The sequence below is a fragment of the Cupressus sempervirens genome, chromosome 8, assembly GCF_028749045.1.
Source record: "Cupressus sempervirens isolate cs-2001-9-10 chromosome 8, ASM2874904v1, whole genome shotgun sequence".
Classification (NCBI taxonomy): Eukaryota; Viridiplantae; Streptophyta; class Pinopsida; order Cupressales; family Cupressaceae; genus Cupressus; species Cupressus sempervirens.
Genome location: NC_143125.1, coordinates 588,508,417 through 588,536,134, shown reverse-complemented (window position 1 = coordinate 588,536,134; position 27,718 = coordinate 588,508,417). Strand labels below are relative to the sequence as shown.

Below are 27,718 nucleotides of genomic sequence, written 5' to 3'. Positions count from 1 at the left end.
GCATGCCACCCTTAGGCAGTGCATGTGCCTGACCACCACCAAAGGTTGGGTGTCGCTCGAGCGCTACGTGCACCAAAGGCCACACGCGTGCCACCAAGGTTAGTGCATGCGCTCGAGTGCCAAAGGCTGCGCGTGTGCTCCAAAGGGCCATGCGTGTCAAAAGGCCCCACGTGCATTGGAAAGGGCCATGCATGCCATAACACATTGTATGCTCAGCTACACACACCACATGTGTGAAAAGGCACTGCGTGCATTTCAAACATGTGCGTGCCAAACTGTACCACGCGCACACTTCATACGCTCTCCATGTCGTGCATGCCACAATGCATCACATAACTAGTTTTTAGTGTTTTTTTTATTCTAATGTCATTAGGGTGTGTCTTAATTAAGCATTTTAATTTCTCTAGACTAATATTTGCTTCTTTTTGTAGGTAAAAAAGGTATTCTCAACTTGTTAGGGTCATAACTTTTGACTCGAACCTCGAAATTTAGAACCATTTACACCATTAGAAAGAAGAACCGAAAATCTAATTTCAGTCCCTAAAATAATGAGCCTTTGATTTCCCAATTTAAGGGATTGATGAAAGTTTCAACTTGAAATTTTGAGCAGAAGACCTCCAAAAAAGCCTAGAAAAAATTTGCAAAAAAAAAAAAAAAAAAAAAAAATGAAAAAGTTTCAAACATTTGATCATCTGGATCACTTGGTTCCTTGCCAGGAAGGATAGGGCAATTGGAGAGAAGAAAAAGCTTGAAGATACAGAGGTTGGACACATGAAGTGGAATAGGTTCCTCATCTTATGCAGCTATTAATTGCAAGATTCAACATAGGTGCCTTAGGATTTTAAATGCGCGTGCGTACGTCGCAATTGCGACATCTGTGGTTAGCAATATGGCGGGGCCACTGTGGTGGTGACGCCAACTGCCATCGCCGCCACAAGCTCCCTGATTCCAATTGTATGGTGATTGGATGCTGTGAAATAAATTTAGATGGGGCATGAATAGGGAGGGTAGATACCAACACTCCACTAGGTAGGCCGCCTCTTGCTTGATGTCCTATGTGCTTGCTAGTTGGGGCCAAGAGGGCGAGGGTCCGTGCTTGGTCTTAGTGCGAGGATTGTTTCAGGCCAATCTATCATGCTCCCTTCTTTAAATGCGAACTCTAATAAAAAGATGGGTTTAATGAACTATACTTCAAATATTTTTCTAGAAGGGTTGCGCGGGATCTCAACCAGATTTATCTTGATAAAGTCTTTTTATGTAACCTGCAATAGTTATATATTCTACAAGAAAAGTGTGCAAGATATAGTGCAATAATTATATGTTTACTACATTGAAATGTTTGTAAATAATGGGAAAAAAATTGTCATGTGTGAAAGTTATGATGGTGTTACGATGATATTTTTTTTGGAGGATGGGTGTGTTTTCATAAAAAAATATCAAACATGTATTTATGATATGCAGTATTTCAAAATTATGCATAAGGGCAAAGAAATACATTGCATTAGCTCAGAACTAGAATGTATTTAACTTCTAAGTCAAACCCTCAAAATCAATCAAAAACTACAAAAGGTAAATGCCAAGCAACAAAGAAACACTTGTTCGATGAGCCAGTAAGGCTGACTGCTATGATGTATGATCCATGAGGGGGTTGTAGTTCTTAATGAAAAAGTCTAGCTTTGTTTTAACTCCTAATTTGGTTCAGTTGTTCCACATCAAATACATCAACCATTACAAAGACTCTCAATTAATTATTTTAGCATTAATTGGTGCCATAGAATTATGAGACTGCTAATGTCCCAAAAAATTTCAACCAATTTGTTTTTAGTACAATTTGCCCTATAAAAGCCATGGGACCAGCTGATTTATGAGTCTCCTAAAATTCTTAGGAGTTTAAGTGGCTCCCCTCTCTTCATGGGACTATACCCTAAGTAGTTGCGATTTCTGCATAGGGTATAAAAACTTGTTTTTGTTTGTTTTTTACAGTATTCACTAAGATGATTTGCCTACAAATGACACAGGAAGCTACAAAAATGATGTTACTTCTATTTTTGAAATGAAAATTGTGTGAAAGATCTGCATAGCTTTTTGACAGTTTGTGGTAATTTTGCTCATATATTTGAGTACCTCAAGGAGGCACAAAATGCTCATTAGGATTTACAAGTTTTGTTTACCATCTTTTATGATTCAGAAGAACCAGTGTTGTGCAATTTGAAAGCTAAATTCATAATAAAGTTCTCTCAGTTGATCCATTTCTACTTAGCTTATATAGGCAATGGTGATGTAATAGCAATCACAAACAGTGACATGGAAAGGAGAAATGTTGTGCTTATTGTGACGGGCCAAACAAAATGAATTTCTAGTGATGTATTTGCATTTGAAAAGAATCATTGTGTTTTTAGATGAAGAGCTTGTGGAGTTCTTGTCAGATTTGGAGGCAAGAAGTCAACAAGTTTGATTTTCCTCCTTACTAGCTAATGCTAAGGGGAAAAAAATTATTGACAAAATGTGAGCCAAAATTCTGGAAAAAATTGGGAAAATCCTGATCAACCTTTTTTTCGAAAAATATCTTGATCAAGACAGCAAATCAGAGACAATAAATCAGAGATCTAGTATCACAACAGATCATTTCCCAGGAATAATAGAATCACATGCCTGAAATAATGATGGAGAACTTCTAAACCACTGGAATAACTATATCTCTGACGCTCACCATGTGATATTTTTGCTCTAATATTTTTTTTCCTCATCATTTCCAGCACTTTCTGACAGTACGGTACCTGTTGAATTCCTATATTAATCAGTCAACCTGAAACCCTTTGTAGGAAAAACAAAATATGAACATGCAATCAATCTACAGACCTGGGTGTCTGTTACAGGTAAAAGACAGGCTTGTACTGGAGACAACCACAAGAGAAAATCACCAGTGTAATTCTCTATTAATATGCCAAAGAAGCGTTCAAGAGATCCTAGGATAGCTCTGTGAATCATTATTGGCCTATGTTTCTCTGAGTTCGAATCAACATAGAATAAATCAAACCGCTCAGGAAAATTAAAATCCACCTGCATACAGATGTCCACAATATTATTTCAATTAGAAAAATCAAAGTCAACTCCCCAAGATTATACTAATTAAAATTCATGAGTATAGGCCAAATATGTTTACCTGAATTGTTGAGCATTGCCACTTTCTTCCAAGGGCATCTTCAATCTTAAGATCAATCTTTGGACCATAAAATGCACCTCCTCCTTCATCAATAGAATAATCCCAACCCTTGTCTTGAAGAGCGTCTTTCAAAGCAGAAGTCGCTTTCTCCCAAATATCATCACTACCCACTGCTTTCTCAGGCTTTGTTGATAAGTTGACTTCATAGCTCTTAAAATCAAATTGAGACAATATTACTTCTTTAAGATCTAGAACAAATCTTATTTCTTCCTTGATCTGACTAGGCAAACAGAAGATATGTGCATAATCCTGTGAAAAACAATGAAACTCTTAAGCAATATAAAAGAGATAGATTGACTTGTAAATTTCAAACAAATCTTGAAACTGCAGCCCCTAACACCTACTAGATTGAAGATAGATTCATTTTATTGGTTTTAAATTGGTATTCACATAGATGTATAACAGAACAAGCCTTGTCTCCTTGTAGAAATGATTAAAATTGATACTAAAAGAGAAAATGAAGAAAGGCCAAAATAAAGTGGGGTCAAATTCAAAATAATGATTTAGTGTCTAATATTCTCTATTCTCGCCTGTGAAAAATGCTCCGAATGCCTCTTAAGATATTTCTAAATGATTAGCTTAAAATCTATAGTAAACATGGTTTCTCTTGCTTGTTAAAGATTAATTTAGGGAGTAGTATCAACTCTTTTTCAACATCTTTGAATGTTAAATACTTCATGCCTTGAAAATGGGGCAGAATAAGTTATCAAGCATGTGTTCCTCAATATAGTATTATAGACAATTATTTTTAAAACGGTCATAAAAACTATAGATTTCTGCATATAAAGTATAACTCCCATGAAAGATCTATGTGACATAGAATTTTTTATTCTATTACCAATACTGTTCTTTGGCTCTTTATTAAATATGGGTTATTTGATTAAAATTAAATCTATTCCATGAAAAACGAATTCATATACGAAGCTTTGTAGAAGAGACAATTCATCATGCCCATCAAACATAATAATTGTCGAACGAGTTGCCAGACATCACAAAAGCATTCAATTTACTGACAGTGAAATATTTGTTATTTTCTAAAACATGTGATTTGAATCTCAAACTCAATAGGAGATTCTTTATCAATTCTGTATAATCAGTGACAATGATATGTTGTTTATGAAATAGTCAATTCTTCAAGAGCTTTACTTAATATCCATTTGCCAATTTAAGTATTATATACTTCATGTAACCATGATACCTTTGCCCCATATTGATACATTATTTGAAACAGATTAATCATGGGGTGGGTATGACATGAAATCCTTACATACAATCTTGTATTGATTTCTCATCTATCATGAAGTTTTTTGTAAGTCAATTCCTTTTTACATATTTATGAATCTCTGGAAGTGCATCAAGAACAACAAAATTTTACCAATGGAACAATCTTCCCAACATATAACCATGACATCAAGTACCCCACAGAAGAAAGAGTTGTCATCCAAAAGACAACCTTAATGCAGTGTTCTATGGGAATGCATATTGCATTACCTAGGGAGTGGAAGATGTTCCTGATGTTCCAGACATCCTCAAGACTCAGAGACTCGGAAAGGATGCCATCTTTCTCAGAACTAGACAGCCTACATCATTTTCTGCATAATGTTCTAAAAATAGCTAATTTGTTAAAGAAAAACTTTTAAAAGTTAAAGCCTCTAGAAGGTAGAGGTGGGAAGATGGTCATTGCAAATTCAGTACATTGTATTTACTTTTCAAAATTTCAGCATCTCCTAGTTTCTTGAAGTTACTTTAGTAGCCATAACCTTTTGGAAAAAATTTTTCATCCTCAAAAATATTTCCTTGCATCCCTCAGTCCCAGAAGCTTAGAGAAACACTGCCTAAGAGTTAAAAGAAGACATCAGGGAAACTGAAACTATCACCTACCATATTTGCTAAATCACATTGTTAAAAGAACAATTATGAGCATCATAAGCCTTTCACTAAGATGCATCTCCAAGGTTGGAAACATTAAAATTTGTATTAGTCCTTAGCTGTAAGATTTACTAATGGCTCCACCCTATGTGATTACCCCTCAACTTCCTATGAATGTAATGGAAGTTTGAACCTCTTTTGTAAGAATATGCTGGTTCAGCATTGTGATAAGATTCTTTGAAGGACAAGGATAGTTTTTCATGAGTATCTTGGGGATGTTTCTCTTATCTAGCAATTTAGTACAATTTATCAGATCCTCAAACAAATGAGTAATGGAAATACATGCACTTCCATTTGTATTCTTTCAATCATATTCTAATCAAATCTTTCAAAACCACTCTTGAAAAATAACATCCTCTTTGTTTGATTCACCATAATAACATTAAATTCCCTATAATAGATTTTGTCATCTCAAAATTGACAATTGCAGAAGCTTCAACTTAAAATTTGGTTGTCTCCCCTCTTAAGCTACAACAAATTTTGTAACATAAAATTCAGTCCACTGCATCATCATGCACCAATGTTCCTAGCATAATACTAGGCGTATGCTATGAAACACCATACTTATCAAACATAGATCCCTTATGAAGCATTGGATCACATAAGTAAATTGAGCTATCTCAACCAAGTATTGGCTTATGGCTTTGGAAAATCAATGTAGGTTCTTTGGCCTACATATTGAAGGCTTGGATGAAGATTGAATGGACAATTTTATTTGGCTTTTTTAAGGAAATTGTATTTGAACTCATAAGAAATTAGAGTGGTGATCTCTTATGAAGCATTTGAGTTTATGAGTGTATCACAACCTATATGGAGAATTAACACCAATTCGTGTGTTTTGGGGTAGGGTGGTTATTTGAGTATATATCTTATGTTTCTTTTCTCGTCTTGTTTTCTCTTATGTCAACACTCTTCTTAATTTTTATAGATTTGGTTTTGTTGCATTATTATCTTCAACGGTCTAAGGAGGAGTTCATTATATTTTCTTCTAGTATCAATAAAGTAAATATCAAATGTCTTACATGAGGAAGTACAAACAACTTTGATAAGTATTACTTTCAACTAGCCAAAAACTATTGTTATTGACACAAAATTTTCTTGTGCATTAACAAGTTATAAGTTTTTTTAATGTTGTGATGTTGCTATCAGGATTCAATTGTGTAGTTTTTGGTCAAACTCATTGGTCTATGTTTATGAGTAGTGTTTCACAATAACTTCTTTCTCATTAGAATGAATAGAACACTAAATACTCATTGCATCTAGGTTTGCTCACGGAGGTGAAGCGTTGGGCTTTCTCGAGATGTTACCCACCCAAGCACCACTCCAACCCAAATGTTCTTAACCATGGAGTTTTTTAAAGGTTAATGTCATGCTCAAAAATGAAGGCTAAAGCACACAATTTTTTTAAAAAAAGGTAATAACATGTATCTTATTGAGCTTCACTTTGTTTCGAGAATAGTTTAATATAATCTACTAAATAGGGCTAACCACATGAAGGTGGAAGCTCATTTGGCCCCACCCCCCTCCCCCTAACATCACTCTACATTCCCTGTTAACATCTAACATTCATTCATTCTTTCAACCATTAATAAAATGTAACATTCAATCAATATCACATGATAACATTCAATCAATATCACATGATAACATTCATTAACACATTAGATTCGTTAACATGCAACATTCATCAATATTCTGCATTAACACATAATTCATGAACATTCTTTAGCACATAATTAAATTCATTGAGACATAAAATACAGTCATTATCAATTAAGGTATGTACTGACAATCATTTCATTTTTTTTCTTTCTATTTCTTTTTTTTATGTAAGCTCTAAGAGGAGCATCAGTGTCATCATCAATTCCCCCCTCATCAGTTGTTCTGTTCTCTGTTCTTGATGATCTCAAATTCCTATGCTGTTGCAAAGGGGGGTCCTCTGCAATAACAAACAAAAGAGTTAAATTAAAAATAATTTATTATAATTGTTACAAGTATTTAATTATTTTAAATAACATAACTGTGTCTCTTTACCTGATCTAACCACATCATTTTGCCTGGACTCAACGTCAACACGGTCATGAACATCGACCCCTCAATCCTCTACAAAATGTTATGTTAATCCAAACACCAATTGCAATTACATATAAAAAATTTAATAGAAAATGTATACGTCCACCACTGGGATGCACATCATGCGAACCTTCGACATCCACAGATTGTGTAGAAGGATTGTCAGGCTGTATTCCAACATCCTACGCATTGTTATCATTACTTGCTTAAAACAGATATACTCACTTTATATTGGAACTTAACATCAAATAGACTAATTGGTAAAGTATTCAATTTGAAATAAATTTCATTTAGCTTATTTACTTGTGGCTGAGATGCATCAGTATTAGAACCTTCCACACTAATTTTAGCTCGTAGCCGTTCAACCACAGCTCTATAGCCTTGTTGGAAGCCAATTCTCTTATCGTCTTCTGTGAGGCATCTCTTGAACTCTAAGCCCTGCATTTTTGCGTGGTATGGTGAATTTTACTTGCATTGTTTCATCAACGCCAATGGAGGGTAGTTAAAATATCAATAGCAAATCATCTATATCCATCACAATATAATAGGAGAAAAATTGAGTAGTTTTGATGGAGCAATCTACTATATAAATGTTACGTGTTTGTATGCTTTGCTTGTACCAACATATTTTCTCCAAATTCTTAAGTTGGGTAAGAGTTAGTTCAGCTCTTTGGAAATAAAAATGGCTGCAAGTGCTGCTGCATTCCCTCATTCTTTCAATCACTGCCTTTATTCTCAACTATTGGAGGAAAATTCAGTCAAGGGTGAGATTTTAAATAATGTCATATTAGTGAATCACAAGTTTTCTTCACTAATCTAGATTGCAGAGTCTTGACTTCAATTGTTGAATTTTTTATATTGAATATGAAAATCCACTACTGTTATTATATTCTATTGACCTATTTATAATTGATGAGCTAAATAAGGGAGTCTTAGCATTTCCCTTCACATTATATAAAAAATTTGATACAATTTTTCATTTACTAATACTTACAACTCTTGCTTGAAGTTTCAAAAAACCACTAGAGCTGAGCTTGTGTGTCCCGTGCTTTTCTAGTCTTGCCTTTGTTGCCTTTGATGTGTCAGGCAATCTATGAAAAGTTTGAAATATGTTAGATAGTATAAATATGGAGGTTAATTAGTACATAATTAGATTCTCAACAGTATCACATACCTTGCTATACTCTCCACTAGTGTAATATTATTTTTCTTGTCAGCTTTATACTTTCCATCCAAAATCAGAGCCTACCACTCAGTCTCAGGAACATAGGGCGAACGCTCTTACCTGGGGTTATGCCATAAATTTTTTCTATACTGGTCCCTAATATAATTCAAACATAAACCAGCTTTTTCAAGGAGCTTGTTTCTCTCGAATGCACGAGGTCCAAAGAGTTGGGTCATGCTCTCTATAAGATCATCCTTCAATGGTTTGCGTTGGTGATTCCACCTTTTAAGTAAAAAAAAAACATGTTAGACTCATAAATGAAGTGAAGCTACCTTTAATATAGTTCAAGAAATGGACGAAAAGGAAAACTATTATAGCAATGATATGAAACCAAAATAGTGGTTTGGGGTTTTAGTTAGGATATGATGTTCCACCAGGTATGCATGGTGGGCCCAAATATTCGCAAACACTCATCACCAAGTCTTCTCCAAAAAAGATCATTCCCTACAAAACAATCATGGGATCATTAGTCGATGAAGAGTGATCAAAAACTAAATTACTATTATATCACTATAGAATAATAATAACTTTAAAGTACCTGGAACTTTGGCTACTTTTAATGGAATGCCTTCATCGTCGCTGACGATCAATGTGTCATCCTTCACCGTTCCCGTACTAGGAACATAGGAACATCCAGGAAATGATGTTGCAGGTCCTATTGCAAAAAGTTTCATAAGTTTCATAAGTCTTTGTCACGATCGAAGTATAAAAGAACAAATGATAATTGATGTTATAAAGTTGTAAAAAAGAAACTGTTTGTTGCTGTCATAAGAGAGAAAAAGAGCGATTTGTGTACTAGGAGATGGTGCAACAATCCATGCATGTAAGCTGCGTGTTGCTAACTCAGCAGTCGAAAAGAGATTTGTGGTTGTCCTGGATGGAGGCGACGTCATCGTAGGATTCAATTGATGTGAAGCTGAAGAATAAAATTGTTAGAGCATGCATAAATATAGAACGCGTGGACTAGCATGGACAAGATTGTTAGAGCATTAAAAAAAAGGATTGTTCGAGCATGTATTGTCAATGATTATGATCATTCCTATATATATTCAGTGGAAAACAGAAGTGGGGAATGGAACATGCGATCTACCTGGACCACCTGCAGCACCCTCATCATGGGAACGAGGCTCGAAATCAAGCAAAAAACTCTGTAAAGACAACGCATCCATATTTTAATTAATTCCATAAAAGAGCATAACATAAAAACCATTATTGAACTCTTGTTATAATTAAAAATTTCATTAATACTTACTTTTAAGGACTCAGAGGTGTGCAACAATTCAGATGCCCTATCTTTTATTTGTTGAGTCATAGGCTTTATGGTTGCCAAACGTAGAATTTCTTTGCTAATTTTCTTTAAATTAATTTTAATCGAACCGATTGGGTCATCGGTCTCTGCTAAATCGATATAGAAAGGGTCCTCCTCAGGGGGGGCCTGTTGAGGGATTGTAGGTTCCTTTCCCTCCCTCCGACCACTAGCCCTCTGTGACAACAATAGTATTAGTATTATCAAAATTACTCCAAAACAATAAAGAAAACGACATTAAAAAAAAACATTTTGCTTCTATCTAGTTTGCACAATTACAAATGAGTTTTACCTGCTCATGTGTAGATGAGCCGGGAGCATCGTCAGCATCCCCTCTGGGTGGTTGCTCCATATTGTGCCCCTGTGTCAAAGATGAAGTATAAAAATGTTAGCCAAAAATTTATTGACTAAATGGTATGTTGGAGTCATTGATTAGAAGTTGGTTTAATAGTATGTACCACCCCCATGATAGTAGCCTAGTTTGTATCTATGCGGCTCAAATTGTAATCAATAAGAAGCTCTTCCCCTACACGTATTAATTTTATCGCACAGATGAATACATGATTTCCCTCATGCACCTCAAATATGCAATTGGGTTTCTTTATAGTTGACCCAGGTCGTGTACTATTTATAAAACTCGCAATATTCTCTATTGCTTTTGGCCTTCCATCAATGTATATAGCCACACTTTTACTTTGATTATTGTCTTGCTGTTGTATATAATTTGTGGAGAGGGCATACCTACGCATACTTTTTTTATATTTAACAATATGCATCCAACTTTTGTAATCGTAACATGGTCCAACATACTCCATCAATTCAGAAACTTTGTTGTAAGACACCTTTATGCTGTCCATAGAAAATAGGCCCAAACCATGTAGTGATGATGGTGCTATGCAATATATCCTCTTGTTAAGACAGAAATCAATGTTTATTGGAGGAAGTTCCTTGGGTACCCAATGTTTCTGTAGATGTTGGTACCTCAAGGGCACCTCGATGTCGCCTTTCGTCTCATCATCATAAGAACATGACCCCCCTTGAGCAAGGGAAAATTTCATGCATTTATTGAATTTCCTTCTAGTCCTTTGACATCTAGCTAATCTTCTTGTTCTAGATAAACTGCATGTCTCACTTTCCTCTTCTATTCTTATATTTCCCTCACTCGAGGAAGACACTTCTGACAAATACCTATTCGCCAGTACCTGCAAATGGGAGAGATCTTAGAAGAAATCAATCTTACTATTGATAAGTGTATTATATAGACTATCTATAAGGAGTATTGACTTATACCTGTCGATCCATGAGACTGTGCGGGATGCTCTTGAAAGGGGTTCAATTTCCTGCAAATGTAATTCAATTATCGTGAGCATAATCACATCATAATCATAATCAAATCCATCATTAGCATCACATAAAAATTAAAAACATTAAAAGGTACATAATAAAACACTTAAATCAGGCTCACATTATAAGTCTACTAGGGAAGTAGGCCTAGTGAAGGGCTAAAACTAGGTTTTTGTATCAGCTGATGAGTTGAGGGCTTAGTCACCTTGGGGACATGCTATTTGAAGTTGTTTGATGTGTGTGGAGGTGGAGGAAACACCTAGACTAAAGTCACTTGCATAACATTTTGAAATTCAGTTAGATATTTTATATTAATTAAGATAACTGTAATTTCTTCCAAAACCCATTATAATAATTTTAAAATGGATTACTAGTTTCTTTTTACTTACCGTGTAAATCCCATAGATCCAGATACATGTACTGAAATAAGTTTTCTAGTTTTAGTCTGTAAATCAACATACTGATACAATGTTATTCCTATTCTAAAATGAAATGTTAGAGATACTTGAATTATTAACCAACAAATTGGGTAAGCACTTATATTATGTTTTCCCTATGAATTTTATTCTAGGTACAACTCCCTTTTATAGATATTTAATGAATTCCCTTTTCTAAACTAAACACTTACAAATGCTTTTGACTTGAAAGAAAATAAGGCTCAATACATTCACACATAAATATGTGTTTTAAATAGTTTTATTTAATTAATTTAGATTAATAGTTAATTTATATTAGCAGTATTCTATTTGTAGTTGAAACTTGTAGCTTTTAAATAGATAATGAATAAACTATGTAACCATATATATAAGACAAATATATTTCTATCAAGAAATGAATATTAAATAGATTAAGGATTGATGGCATACCTCTAAATTCCATCATCATCATCCTCATCGTCGTCATCATCATCATCATCATCATCATCGTCCTTGTCATCATCATCATCGTCGTCATTATCATCCTCCTCACCATCATCGTCGTCGTCATCATCATCAACATCATCATCAACATCAACATCATCATCAACATCAACATCATCTTCATCATCATCATCAGTAACAGCATCATCGTCATCATCTTCTTCTTCTTCTTCATGAAAATTTGTGTCAGGAACATCATCCAATAACTGTCGATCGTGATCACCATCTACATCATCTTCTACTTGTTTGGTATCTTCTTCTTCCATCACATTATACTTTATTGGCCTTCCTCTCGGTTCATGTCTAACAACAAATGACCAACCCGATTTATGTGGAACCTCTGAGTAAAATACCTGCTCACATTGGCTTGGAAGAACACAAGGCTCATCCCCAACTGGCTCAAACAACCTTGTATTAACCATTGTAAATCCATTATCATGTTCAATAATAGTTCTATTAGGATCATTTGGATTAAGTCATAGCCTGTACCATTTGACAAAAAAGAGTACTAATTTGAAGGAACTAAAGTCACACTCAATTATCTCATCCAAAATGCCATAGTACCTATTTTAAAAATCTTGAGGATGTAAGTCATTTCTAGATGAAATATTAGTCACTTGAAAGACTGCAGTTATTCCTGAATCACAAGTTTTCTTCGTGTCATCCAACACTTTGACGCAAAATTTTTGACCATTATAGAACATAGCCTTGTGGTGTTTAACTTGCAATAATATGTGAAACATATCAAAATTATTGTATCGTGAGTTGATAAACATACGGGTGATTAATAAATTTGTACGTACCTAGAAATCTCTTGAACCACGTGCTGAATCTATTTCCCTTTGCGTAACATTGGAATCTCCATTACGATGAGCTTCTTTAACCAATGAAGATACACCTTCCCATGTCAATGTGCAACCAAAATGTTGACATCGTTCAATCCATACCGTCATCCAATCAAGATTGTTTGCAATATACAAATGTAGTGCATCCCACTCTTGAGCACCTGTACAAAAAAAAAATAGACAACTTACAACCGATTTATTTTGAAGATTAAGAGATAATTTATTACAATAACATCTTATAATTTATTACCTCTCACTTTCCTCAATGTACCTTTCCCCATCAAGTACTCCCCTTCTAATTTTTTAAAAGGCTCGAGATCACAAATGCGATCCACATGGATATTTGATGCAAACTTAGGAAGATATTCAGTAATGTACACCATAGTCTGGTATACCATATATCCCTCTACCATAGAACCCTTAGGATGTGCTCTTTGTCAAAACAAAGCCTTAAAAGATTTTAAATGCCTCTCAACCATCCACATTGACCTAGTGTGTACAGGTCCACACAATTCAATCTCCTCAACTATGTGTATAAGGTAGTGTTCCTGTGCATTGAAAAAAGTTGGAGGTAGACACTTTTGCATTTCACACAGTAAATGAGGAATTCTTCTCTTCTAATAGTTTATATATTCTTTATGGATTTCTTTAGATGACAACCACCTACATTAAGAGATTCAAGTCATAAAAAATATATAGATATGAGACTTTACAAAATAATATACAATAGATTACATAGCAAGAAAAAAAAATCACGAATATAATAAATATATACAACAAATTGAACAGATATTACTGCTTACCTCATATATTTTCCAAGATCATATATCACTTGTTTGATGTTATTGTAGAAGTGCTCTAGGAGAGATAGAGGAAGCATGTACTGCAGTAATTATAAACCAATCATTTCATTGTTTTCTAACATAACATAACGAACAATTCACGTAGTTTATGAATATATTGTAAATAAAGAAGAACATAACTTACCTTGATGAAAGTATGCCAATCATGCGTTTTGAGCCCTGGCCCAAATTCACTTTTTTTTGATATGAGATTGTTTATGTTCGCAGAAAATCCTGTGGGAAATCAAATTTTTCGTATGACTTCTTTTATGGCATCACTTTGCTGCTCCGTTAATAAACATGGAAGGGCACTTATATTAATCTGATCTCTGTTGCTATTTGAGTGAATGAAATTTTTCAATGCATGATTGGATTCATGTATGTCATTACAAATTTTGACAATTTTTTCCTTGTCACACCTTCCATCCAATATTTTCCACATTGTCTGTGTTATGTTCTTTCCAATATGCATAGTATCAAACAAATGCACAATTTGTAAGTGCTCGTAGTAGGGCAACCTACTAAATTGTCTAGAATAGCTTTTTAGTCCCTTTGGAAGGTTGTCAGTATTGCCTTGACGACCTTCACGATCATCAATTACACAATTAGTCAACAAAAATCACAATATAAATATATAAATTACAAACATAAACCATTAGGTGGAATGACATTACCTCGACGATTAATTCTATTATATTCCAACTTCCATAGGTGAGGTGTCATTCTTCGTGGCTTTGATGTAGTCTCTTCTTTCCTATTGAAAAGATGTTTTTCCATACTTTGATACTTATGATTCCTATGGAGGAAGTGTCTACACTCATCAAACACCTGCTTTCCTAAACTTTTTGAATGATGAGATTTCATCTTTGGACCACAAACTGGACATGCAAATTTTCCCTTTGTTTGAATACCTACAGGATAATGATGTAATTGGATTATTAAATATGTTGATTTTTATAATTAGAATTATTGTGCGCAACTTAAATTCACTATAACATACCACAAAAATGTGTTAGCCCTGGGGCATCATGTATTGTCCATGCAAGTATTGCATGGAATTGAAATTGTCTTTGTCGTATTAGTCTAGACACGTCATACATAGTGACATCGTTCCATAACTCCACCAACTTGTTGATAAGAGGCTCAATATATACATTCATATATTTTACTTGATATTTACCTACTTGAATGAACAGTAACATTACATAGTTATTGTGACCGTTTTACTGCAAGATTTGTAAGTACGTGTAAATTAATAACTATCAAATGATAAGATACCTGGAACAATCATTGCCAACATAATGTGCTCCCTCTTTATTGACATCCATGGAGGAATGTTATTGTTGATAACAAAAATAGGCCACACTGAGTAAACAAATCTCATCTCTCCAAATGGATTGACACCGTCCGCTGCCAACGAAAGCCTGAGATTACGAGGTTCTTCTTTGAAGTGTTGCCACTTTTCCTCTATGTGCATAAATGCCAAACCATCCGTAGGGATTCGAATAATGTCATCTCGACTTCTATTGCATGCATGATAATCCATAAATTGAGCCAAGCTACTACACCTGAATAATTGTCGCATCCGTGGAATAATGGGGATGTAACGAAGAACCTTTTGAGGCACCTTTTTTGTTAGTCGATCTGTTCGATATCTACTCGTATGACATATAGGGCATTGTGTTGCAAATTCATGTTCTTTATAATATATAATATGATCATTGGGACAAGCATGTATTGCTTCATACTCCATTCCAATATCTTTCATAATAGCAGTTAAGTCTCGATACGAGCGAGGTAGAATATTTGATGATGGTAACAGAAACTCGCCTATCAATCTACAACAAAAAATATAAGTTGTTAATATAAACCATATTAGTGGTACATTATTCACCCTTTGTTAACTATAAAGACATATATGACATACCTTAACATACGTGACATTGTTACGTTGGATAAACCATTCATAACCTTCAAGTTCAACAACAACAATACAACAGAGAGAAGAGTTGTTTGGGAGTCTTTGTATAGGGGCTCGTATGCCTTCTGAAGTAGAGGTACATCGAGGCTATCATCATCATCATGATCAGATACACTTGGACTAGATGTGTCATGGATCAATGTATTTATACCATCCTCTTCAATTGTGTTTTCTGGTGCATGATCGTCATCTTCCATGGGATCATTATCTTCACCTTAGATATTTGCACCTCCATGTTCCTCCACTTCGAAAACCATATTCTTCAGATTGTTTTGGTTCATATCATGTACTTCCTTGGGAAGATCAACCTATATAAAATTGATTAACATAAATAAACCATGATCATCAACTCATCATCAAGTGATTTCATATGTATATAAATTGTTAAAATGATATAATGAATGACTTACCAGTAGATGATAGTCATGCCCCCCTTCAATGTGACCATTCTCCCTACAATGTCTCTTAACTGTTTTGATTAGCAGTCTTCTACGGTTTAAGCCCTTACAAATATTGCAAGGACAATAACATTTTCCATCACCTTTTCTTTTCAAGTTAGACCACAATCTAGCGATTGTCTCCCTATTTTGTTCTTCACTTATATTATTTGACATGATCGTTCTTTGCAGGAAGCAAAAATTGGGCTATGAAAACCTCAGTCTACAACTTTCACAAACTAAGAAAAACTATCGAAAGTACACAAATCTTCTTAGACCTAGCTAAATACTTTAATATTTTAAAAATACTTTCTTTGACATTATTCCTAAGATTATTTGTAAAAATTTGACCAACCTCCTGAAGGTCTTATTTCAAGAGACCTTACAACATTAAGCCATTAAAAGCAATTTCAAAACATATAACCTAAAAGTCTAGTTAAAATATACATTAGAATAAAAAAAAACAATTTTCATACCCGAGCGCGTGGCTATAACTCGTGCAACAGCCTTCTTGCTTAGCTGTAGAAGCTCTCCAGCAATCAAATTATACAAACTACAAGGCCTAATAAAAATTTGAAAACATATAAGTTACAAGTCTAGTTAAAATATACATTAGATTAGATTCAACAATAGCAAGAAATGTTATTCAGAATTAGATTCAACAAACCTTAGCAGTGTAAATAGCCATCTCCTCTAAACTGGACTCCAGACACAAGGGTGCATTCACATACTCTTCCCCTAAAGGTATCCTGAAGAACAAAAGCCACTATTCTTGAGTTTGTGAATTGCACCTCGAGATGAATGAAGCTTAAAGGGAATGAAAATTGTTTTCATACATTTAAATCAGGATGTAATATTTATTCATAAGTATATACCTTGCAAGCACTTAAAATTGTTGTTATATGTGTTGCAGGAAAAGAAGAAGTTTATACTTATGTGTATAGATGCACTTCCTGTATGCGATCCAAAGCTTGAATGTTATCAAGTGTGTCCAATGATGGGGAGAGACCTCTATGCAAGTAGAAGATCTACAATGAAACAAAAGAAAAGAAAATTTTCTTATAGTAAGAACAAGTTTGTTGTGCTGCACAGGGTACCAACAAAATAGTGTATAATATCTTTTTCTTTACCTGGCTTTCAATTCAGCATGAGAGCCTTTAATAGAAAAGTCAAGTTGATAACATATTTAACAAGAGCTGCAGGGCAACATAGTTCTTGCATAAGTCTAAGAAAATGTGTGAGGATTCACATAGATTTGCGTAAGTCCAAGAAGATGTGTGAGCATTGACAAAAATTTTGTGAACATTTTCTATGTAATGAAGATTTTACTGCAAATGGAATGAACCTAGGGGTCGATTGGTAAACTGATTATTTGTATCAAATGGTGTAAAATTGAAACTAAAACCATTTCAACTGGCCACACCACTCATGGACTGTTCCTCCATATGTTATAATACTTTCATCATATATCACAAATATGAAATCGAATATGTAGCACACTAAAATAAAGCATTAAAAGATAGTGTCTAAATGTAATTAAATATATGGAACTGGTTATAAGAATTTGTACAAATCAATCAAAATGGGTTGAAATCAGTGCATCTTACTTCAACATTTCATGTAACACAGCCAAATCCAAAAGAAATCTCGTAGACAAACTACCTGAGATTTATAACCTTTATCTTCCAATATCCAATGGCTCCTTATAGGCATTAATACAAAGAATCCAACTATCAAAAACTGTGGCAGTGATAAACATTTTGAAAAATAAAATTGTATTAGGTATAAATAAAAAACAGTGAAGAATGGTGTAGACTTGTAGCTAGAAGATAACACAGTGAAAATTGATGAGCTCTTTGTTATCACCCACCTCAAAGAAACATGCATATCAACTCCAAGTGTCAAATGTCAGCTGTAAGTGCAACAATGCAAGTTTTTATCTATGTAACTTGTTTTTCTGCTACAGTCAATGCTGATACATCCTGCTTTAACATAAATAGATTAGTCACCAAACAAATTATCAAGAGACCCTATGGTCATCGTCATGATTATTTGCTAAGCCAATTTCAACATCAAAGCCTCTAATATGAATATAGAGGATCATAACTAGATCCCATATGATTGTCATAGAGTGAGATCTGAAACATTGTGATTCAAAAAACATATACAATCTCTTCTAGAAACAACATCAAGTAAAATCTTGGATAGCAAAAAAATTGTTATGTATAACAGAAAGTTGTTTTTAATTCACCAAATAGAAGGATGTTTACCAACAAATAGTTAATATATTTTGTTGCACTGACAAGTGTGGGCGGGAAATTCTTGGGCTGCTACTCCTAAATTCGAATATGATGATGTTGAATGCCCTGCCTCATGGAAAGTAAAATCCTATTGTGCATTTCTCCAAAGGCACCATTGGAATACATCTAATGATGTTATGAGATCTTATCTCTTTGTATTGGGTACCATCTTTGAAATACTTGATCTCTTCTCATTCCTCAGCTGATCGAGATTGTAGCCACAGTACAAATAAGTAACTAACTATTTATGAGTTTGATTCTGCTCTAAAGGAAAATGTCAGAACCACTTCTTTTTCTATTACTGAGTTTTTCTGCATGTAATCACTAGTTTTCCAAGTTGTTTGAAGTTTGAACCATGCTCCATATATGCCAAAGTAAAATAATCAAGTAGGATGCATGTGAACGAGAGATAATTATGTAGAACCTAGATGTAGAATATAATTATGTGCATTCTCTTGCATTGATGTTTTCCTGTATCGTACATATTATTATTTTGAATTGTAATACTGATAGCATGTTCACCGTGTCTTTTCTCTGAATTTGAATATTTCTTTTCATGTTTCATTTGCCACTTCTTTTCATAGTACCTCTGAGTTGTACTTGTTTACTTAACAGGTTTTTAGGGTACTTGCTATTTTTAAAGTGATAAAACGTTAAGAGAGATTATGTTTAAGTTTTAGTTTGTTGGATAGCCATTACCATCTTAATTACCCTTTCTCACTACTCTTATTAATTGTTCTCTTCTTAGAGTGATAGAGCATGAATAATCATTTTGCAAGTGTCATACCCTCAACTATGGGACAACTTTCTACAAAATTTCCTTGTACCACTACCACTTTCAAGTTATCCTATTTTTAGAAATTGTTTGCTAGAAAAAGTTGTTTAGTATACTTGAATTTAGACATACCTAGTAATGGAGACCAATGAATGACTGGAGACATACCTTAGCTTGCACACTATCTTCTTCCAATGGAGTGCCTAGTGCTTTCTTTGAAATCAACTCACTGCATTACAAATTGGAAGAGCCAGACAAGTTTGAGATTCTTCATGCAGGCTGCACAAATTCATATTCTTACTACTAAATGGGAGATCTTAGGTTCAATTCCTAACTAGTCCATAAAAATATAACATAATGAATTTTGTCATGCCACACTTCTAGGTATATAAACAACTCAATGGTCCTTCTATTGCACAATTTGAATGTTACTTGATGTTAATATAAGAACAGATTAGAGCACTATATGGTTTTCATAAATGCAACTTTTGGTATTAATTTTTTAGCTAAGCTATCTATTGTAAAATAAAAAATTTAAGAGGAAGCTATATCCACATCAAGAGAAAGCTATTAAAAAACTATACTAAATAGTAGAAGCATATCTTTATACAATAATTACACTAAATTTGAATAGGTTAATAGTTGTTTAGTACATATAAGAAATATAAAATGCTTAATACATGTGGCAAAAGAAAAAATGTAGTTAATGCCGCTTAGCCATTTAGAATTGTGAAGTTTACAATTATTGAAAGGCATGTATTGAAGGAGGAATGCCAATTTTCTTACATAGAATAAATAATAGTAAGGTTCCAAAATGGAGAGGAAACTGAGGTTTGTGCTTCAACTCAAAGGAAGGGGGCCTAGATGATTAAGGTATAAGTCCATCATGAGTTAAATCTAGCTTTTATGGACAATATCATACCTGACCTAGAATATAAAAATCATACTAAAATCCATACAAAAATCTAAAAAATGGTTCTTTGTGATATATAAGATCTTGAAATATTCTGCTTCAATATCACCAGTCTAATGGAGTTGTACCACTACTGATCTCCTTGTTACAATACCTACATTCTATAAAATAAATCTGTATGGAAGAGTATGCTATTACGATGCTGTCTTTTCACTTGATTTACATTCAATTTGATGCCTATTGAAAGGATTTTCTGTGTATAATAAATATCTCTTTCTATGAATGTGAATCAGTTTTCTGTCACTTTCTTTAGTTTTTGCCGAGAATGAGTCGTTCTCTTACTCTTTGCTTGGTCTATTCGTTGTGTTAAATTCTATTTTTGTGGGAAATACAGTGAAAGATCCCATTCCTAGAAGGGCTTCTCTTCCTATTCCAACAACCCCACTATCACCTTGCCGATCCAATTTTGGTCCCAGGTACATATTTTGATGCAGATCTCGGGATCGAGTAGATTCAGATGCAGTAGATCTAGTTGCAAATCCAAATACAGAGTCAAAGGAAGTGTTGGTGGAGGGAGCAGGTCCAGTCGTATAGCCAACATCCATGGAGGGCTCTTGTCCCAACCCCCACCCGTGAACCAATCCCCACCCCACCCCTTCTTAGAAGAGTAGGGCAACCCAGGAACTACCTTGAGAAATGGAGGTGAAGGTAAAGGCCCTCTGCAGCAACAAGATTCTCCTTCTCAACAAGATATCAATAAACATTTAGAAATATTTAAGCATATATGTAGGAGATGGTTATAGTTAGTAGTAATATTAAGGATTTCAGGAGAACTGAATAAGCCCTGATTCGAAGATAACTTGATAGAATGTCCATAGTTGTGTCGTTGAACCAGACAAAATCTTGTTATTAGTGATTCCTGTAAGGTGTTAGCTAATATAAATATCTATTTCAAATACAAAAATCTTGTTATTAGTGTACCTTCGACACTTCCAATGTTATGCAAAAGGCTATCCTGCAATGTGCGTGCCTTTCCTTTTAGAAGAACCTTGTGTCGCGTGATTTCATTCAAATGAGGGTTTTGGCTTTTTTTTTTTCTCTTATATCTCACTGGCATCACAATTGCGATGCCTAACATCGCAATTGCAGTGACATCGAGCTAAAATTGAAAAAAAAAAGCCAAAAAAACATTACCTTTTCTTGCAGTCGCAAATTAACATCGCAAATTGACCCCTAATGTATTAGTGTGAGGTGCGCAACTCCATAGCTATGCAGTTCCACATTTTTGAGCTTTGTAGCTACACAGGTCTGCAGCTCTGCATTTTTGAGCTCTGCAGCTCTGCAATTTAGAGGTACACTGACAGTTGACTGCCAGTTCCAAAATAAACACTTTCCATGTATCGAGAGCGCATTCTGATGGCAAGTTAACTCTGACACATGCCTAGTAAATGGCCAGTTTCCATTTTTGATGCCTCCATGCACTTCCACTTCGACTGATGGCCTCCTCCTACTTTCTCTCTCACTTCTTCTTTGTTTTTGACATGTAGAGGGCTCATGCATCCAATAAATGAATAAAATATGGATAGAGTCCCTCTAAGCACTAGTTAGATTGTCAGTTTGTATATATTTAGTTTGTTTAAATGTTTTAAAAGCATTTTATTGCATCAAGATATCTCTCACTCTCAACACAAATTGAGGAGACAATTTCTTATAAATACCCCATTGTAAAATGTAAGAAGGGCCGTTGTTATTATGCAATAAAATTATGCTTTTGGTGCGAGCATTCAAAGTGTAGTTATTCTTGCCTGAATGTGTCATTGTTTTGTGGATTTTATTCATGAGATTGTGATTCAGACAAAGGTTTATTGTGTTGTTTTTGAATGTGCAATCTTTTAGTTATGGTGTTTTCTACAGATATATGAATTTTGTTGACGTAATGAGCTTGAGAAGAGATCACCCGATTGTGTCTACATAACTTTTTGTCTCGCATGAGTGCACTTTCTGTGGCCTTGTGATTTGATGAAGAGTGAAACATCATTTGATTTGTTAAATATTCTCATCGACGAATGCATTAGTGGATTCTAGGAAGCACTGCTCTTATTTTCATTGGTTTCCTACCAATTTCTTCAAAGGTTTAACTCGTAGTGTGTTGTGATTTGTAGCTTATGTCCATTTAGGAATTTCAATTTCAAGTCATTTGATTTCACATTGTTTTTCTTTCAGTTTAGTTATTTTCTTTGCTAACCCCTTGTTAGAATAGGACCCCATAGTAGTTGCATTATTAGAGTTGCATTCATTGAAAAATAGAAAATACAAAAATATTGTTCTTTTGGTGTGATATTTTGAGACAACAGACAGATTCGCTTCGATTTTGAGATAAAAAGGTTTTAGAACTAGCAAAGGCCTCCTTGTGAACACTCACATTTATCTTCTACTGAACAAATTTTGGTATGTCAATAGACAAATATTGAACCTTGGAGTGGATCCTTAAAAAGATTTGCTTTTCAAGAGAGGAATTACACAATGGATTCCTGCCATTGACCTCGTGCAAAACAAATGCCCAATAGGACTTTTTATGATTTTTGTGTATTTTTGATATATATATATATATATATATATTGTGATACATTAACATGCCTATTGCTAGATTTTTACTAAGATGATCATTTTTAGGACTTTTTTGGTTTAAGGTTTTTTTCAGTATTATATATGATTTTTTTAATATTTGTTCAGGATCATAAATTATGTACAAGTGCTAAGCAACGAGAACACTAAACATAGAACTTTAGATGCATTATGTTGATAGGATTTGGAGTTATTCTCCCTTATGTGTAGAGAGATGATAAGTGCTAAAGCAAAATGAAGTAGTGCAAATATACGAACTCAACTAGTTAGGTTCAAACTTGCCCTTCTATTGTCTATTTTTTTGATTTTTTGAGTTCTCTTTAAGGATAGTGCCACCGACTTGAAACTCCTAGGATGAACCTTTTTATTGTAGCTAGTAGACATTCAATTTTGATATGATCTCATGTGGTCAAAAGAATCCTTGTGACATATATCTAGAGTTCAACCTCATATATTCTCAGGGCTATATAATTCTCATCAGTAATCAACCTTTCAAGGAGACTAATAAGGAATGAATCTCAACCTCTAATGGTAGAATATCCTCAAAACCATAGCATTGGAAATATAAGAGGAGTTAATGAGAGGGGAGGGGTGAATTAATAACAACTAAAATAAATCCCAAATCCCTTAGATGTCAATACAAATCAAAACTTTGAATAATTTTTTTATTGTAGTAACTCGACAAACACACATCCACTCGACATACACTAGCATTTATACTATAACTCAGTAAATACTAAAATAAATTGGAAATTTATTAACATGAAAATCTTTAAGATATTATCTATGATTAGTTTTATTTAACTTATTTTCATATATAAAAGAAATAGCATGAACACAATTGACACCAAGATTTAACATGGAAACCCAATTTGGGAAAGACCACTAATTGCAACTAGTTACTGATTTTCACTCTTTTAAAGTGAGCCATGTTAGGAGTTGACCCTATTAAAGGTTACAAAACACATTGCTAGGTATGACCCTATTAGAGGATTTAATCACCCTATTAGGAGTGGCCATGTTAGAGGTCCTGAGACACTTCAAATAGAAATGCCACCTTGTTAGAGGATTCACAAATAGCTTTTAAGCCAACTTAGTTAAGAGATTTAGATCACTACTACACTGGTTAGAAAGTAACAATGAGATGACTTGATTTCTAATGCAATTGAATTTCTGATTATAGATCTCAGTTCTAGCTTGTATACTTGATCCTTCATGATTATGTATCTTTGTAGCTGAACAAGGATCTTCTTCTTATCCTTCTAATTCGCTTTCTCTAAGCTTCATTAAATCTTCTATTATGCTCCACACATTCAATCCCCAACTTGAACTTATATTTATATCTTGAAAATTGCCATGTCAACTTGAATACAACTTGGAATAATTAATATTCATCTCCTTAGTCAGCTAGAACCAACAAACAAAACTACTAAACCCAATATGCCAAAACAAGAAAATCTGTCATTAACTAACCTTGCTCGGTAGACACTAATTCAGAAACAATTTTTCTATGTTAACCAAGTGAATTTAGTTAACACTACATATTCAAAAAGTTTCTTTGGTAACAAAGTGAGCTTGGTTCACACTAGTTCCATCCAATATTCCTGTCATTAACCAAGTGAGCTCGGTTAATACTCAACTTCCACAAATCTCCTTTGTCATTTGAGTCAACTCAGTTGACACTGTCTTTTGAACTTGGAAAACTCTAGAATGATTGATGGACACAAAAAACTTTATTCATCACCCAAGTGAGCTCAACATAAACTGATTGGTAATGATATGACATTTTTTGTAACATCGAAGAAAATACACAATTAATTATTTGTTTTCAACAATCTCCCTCTTTGGCATTGATGAAAACATGACATGACATAATACAATGAAATTTTAGAGAAAGAATAAAGGAACATATCCTTAGTTTCATTCTAATTCTTATTTTTGAGAACTCCCTCTATTAGTGTGAAATCCCTTTGCCTTTAGTTTCTCCCTCTGTCAACAAAATTCTCTCTTCAATATCTTCTTTTGATAGCAAACTTTCCTTCTTTGATATTAGACCAAGTTCTACTTCTTTGACATCTCCCTCTTTGTCATCTCTTGAAGTGATAAATTTTTTGTGAGATATGACAAAAAAATTCTCACTCTTTGACATCTCATGCCAAAGACAATGTTCAGTGAATATTAGTGTACCTCATATAATGATTCATTTCCAATGTACCTTTGTGAATACTACATCAATCGACTAATCTTCAACATGCTTTGGTTGATGCATCACTAAACATCTTTAAGTGAGCTTCAGATAGGGGAATGATGCCTAAGCTACCTCCTAGATACAAAAATGCATCCTTAGGTAATGACTTAGTGAATATATTTCTAATTTTCTCTTTAGTATTCACATATTCCAATCTTACCTCTTTTTCTTGTACCAATTCTCTCAAAAATGATATTTTATAGCAATGTGCTTGGTTTTGGTAAGCATCATAGGATTCTTTGATATAATAATTGCACTAGTGTTATCACAGAATATAACCATTGGATCCTTGATCTCTATCATCATACCTGCAAATAGTTTCTTGAATGAAATACTATTTGAACAATTAACTACTGCTGCCACATAGTTTGCTTCTACTATAGACTAAGAAATACAATTATGCTTCCTTCTTGTCCAAGGCACTAGTGTTTCACCAAGAAAGAATGCTCCACCACTTGTGCTCTTTCTATCATCAACACTTCTAGCCCAATCAACATCTATGAATGCTATCAAATCCAAATTACCTCCTTTTTTGTATAATAAATCATATTATTCATTATGTTTCAGTTACCTCATGATTCTCTTGATTGCAATCATATGATTTTCTTTGAGATTTGTAGATAATCTTGTCACCATACCAACTATTAATGCAATATCAGTCCTTGCATGCAGTGCATACTACAATTTTCCAATCATTGATCTATATATAGTTTGATCTACCTCTTTAGAATCATCATTTTTGTAAAGCTTATGTCCATTAGACATAAGTGTTCCAACATGTTTTGAATCTTCCATTCCAAACTTCTTTAGTATCTCCTTGATATATTTTGATTGAGTAATGTAGATACCATCTTTCTTCTATAGTACTTTGTTCAAGGTATGCACTATAGTAATGATTACTTCCTTCTAGTATTTGATTGCAACACTATTTTCTATCGTTAAGGTTCTTGCACAATCCATGATGGATTTGTTCCTTCTTTTAGCTATACTATTCTGTTAAGGTGTACCAAGGGATGATACTTGTCTCTTAATTCCTTTAATGCAAAATTCATTGAATTTATTGGAGATGAATTCACCACCTTTGTTTGCTCTCAAAAATTTTAGTTTCTTTCCATTTTCTTTCTCTACTCTTGCCCAATACCACTTAAACTTTTGAAAAGCTTTAGATTTTTCTTTTAGATACATTACAGTCATTATTCTATAATATTCATCAAGAAAAAGAATAATACTTATCTCCATTTTAACTCTCTATTCCAATAGGTCCACATAGGTTTGTATGAACCAACTCCAATGCTTCTTCAGATTTATAGTTCTTGCTTTTGAAACTAGTCTTTCCCATCTTTCCAATTTGATAATTTTTGCATAGATCCATATCAAGTTCCCTTAGACTAGGAATAACTCTTACTCTTCTATTTTTTCTTATCTTCACTAGATTATCAAAGTTCACATGAAACAACCTTTTGTGCTATAACCAAATTTATTCTATTTAAGCAATAAAACATGAACTTTCACTAAGATCTTGGTAGGATAGATTACCTTTTGTTTGTTTGCTATATCCAACTAGATTTCCTTTTCCATTTAGTAGTTTGGCCTTCCCATTCTAAAGTCTACCTTGAATCTAATGTTATTCAACTATGCCACACTTAGTAGATTATTCTTTAGTCCTTCAAACTAGTAAGCATTGTCACGCCTAAGTTCATTAGTTAGTGAGCTACAACATTTTCCCTTTATACAACTAGATTTCCTTTTCCTTTTAGTAATTTGGCCTTCCCATTCTAAATTCCACCTTGAATCCAATGTTATTGAACTATGCCACACTTAGTAGATTATTCTGGAGTCCTTCAAACAAATAAGCATTGTCACATCTAAGTTCATTGGTTAGTGAGAACAACCTTTTCCCTTTATGCAACAAGGTTCATTGTTTCCAAATCTCACACTACCACCATCATAATGTTCCATGTGTTCAAATTTTTTTTTATCACCAATCATATGATTTGAGAAGCCACTATTAATAATCCATGTATCCTTTTTTCTAACATGAGAGATAAGTGCCATTTTATCTCCTTTATAATTTGATTCATCTTTAACAACAATATATACCATTTCATCATCTTCACTACTATCTAAATCTTTAGCTATGAAACAATATTTTTTACCTTTGCCCTTGTAATCTTTATAATTTTTGAAATCCTTCTTGCCTTTGAATTTTCTTTGCTTCTTTTCATCTTTGTCTTGTTTATTTGGACACCTAGCAGCAATGTGCCCAACTTCTTCACAAGAGAAACAAATTAAAGGAATTTACCTTTATACTTTCTTTTTCCTTTAGGATACCTCCTTGTAGGTAATGCTTCAATGGCTTCAAGATCACTATCAGAATTGTCTTCCTCTTCACTTTCATATTGTTTTCTATTTTACTTTTTTCTTTCTTCTTGATTGATACCTTGGCTTCAAATGAAGACTCAATATTGCTAGAACTAGGAATATACTTATCATAGTTATCTAGTTCAAATGCTATCAAACTTCCAACTAGTGCATCCAAAGTTATCTTGTTATTTGGATCACATCTCATTTCTTGAATAGTACACTCTGATTTCATAAATAGGAAGAAGGGTTCTGAGTACCTTTCTTACCATTGTTACATAATCAAGTGTTCCTCCAAAGGCTTTTATGGCATTGACACTAGCTTTGACTCTATCAACTTATTTTGCAATGTTTTCATCTTCTCTCATTTT

At 33.9% G+C, this 27,718-nt stretch overlaps 1 protein-coding gene across 1 annotated transcript; it reads right to left on the bottom strand.

The window, feature by feature from the left end:
* Positions 1-2,612: 2,612 nt before the first annotated feature.
* On the bottom strand, positions 2,613-20,718 carry LOC149543806 (threonine--tRNA ligase, chloroplastic/mitochondrial 2-like). Its single transcript, XM_089795842.1, has 4 exons — positions 20,506-20,718; positions 3,164-3,472; positions 2,860-3,060; positions 2,613-2,777 (listed from the first exon to the last, which is right to left on the bottom strand). Exons 1-4 carry the CDS (start codon positions 20,716-20,718, stop codon positions 2,613-2,615), a joined length of 888 nt encoding a protein of 295 aa, XP_089651968.1.
* Positions 20,719-27,718: the final 7,000 nt, after the last annotated feature.

Coding starts and splice junctions, on each gene's coding strand:
- LOC149543806 (XM_089795842.1), bottom strand. CDS start 20,718: ATGGATGTTGGCTATACGACTGGACCTGCTCCCTCCACCAACACTTCC. Junction 3,473..20,505: donor TAGGAATGGGATCTTTCACT/GTATTTCCCACA, acceptor TGTTTTTCACAG/GATTATGCACATATCTTCTG. Junction 3,061..3,163: donor GGCAATGCTCAACAATTCAG/GTAAACATATTT, acceptor ATCTGTATGCAG/GTGGATTTTAATTTTCCTGA.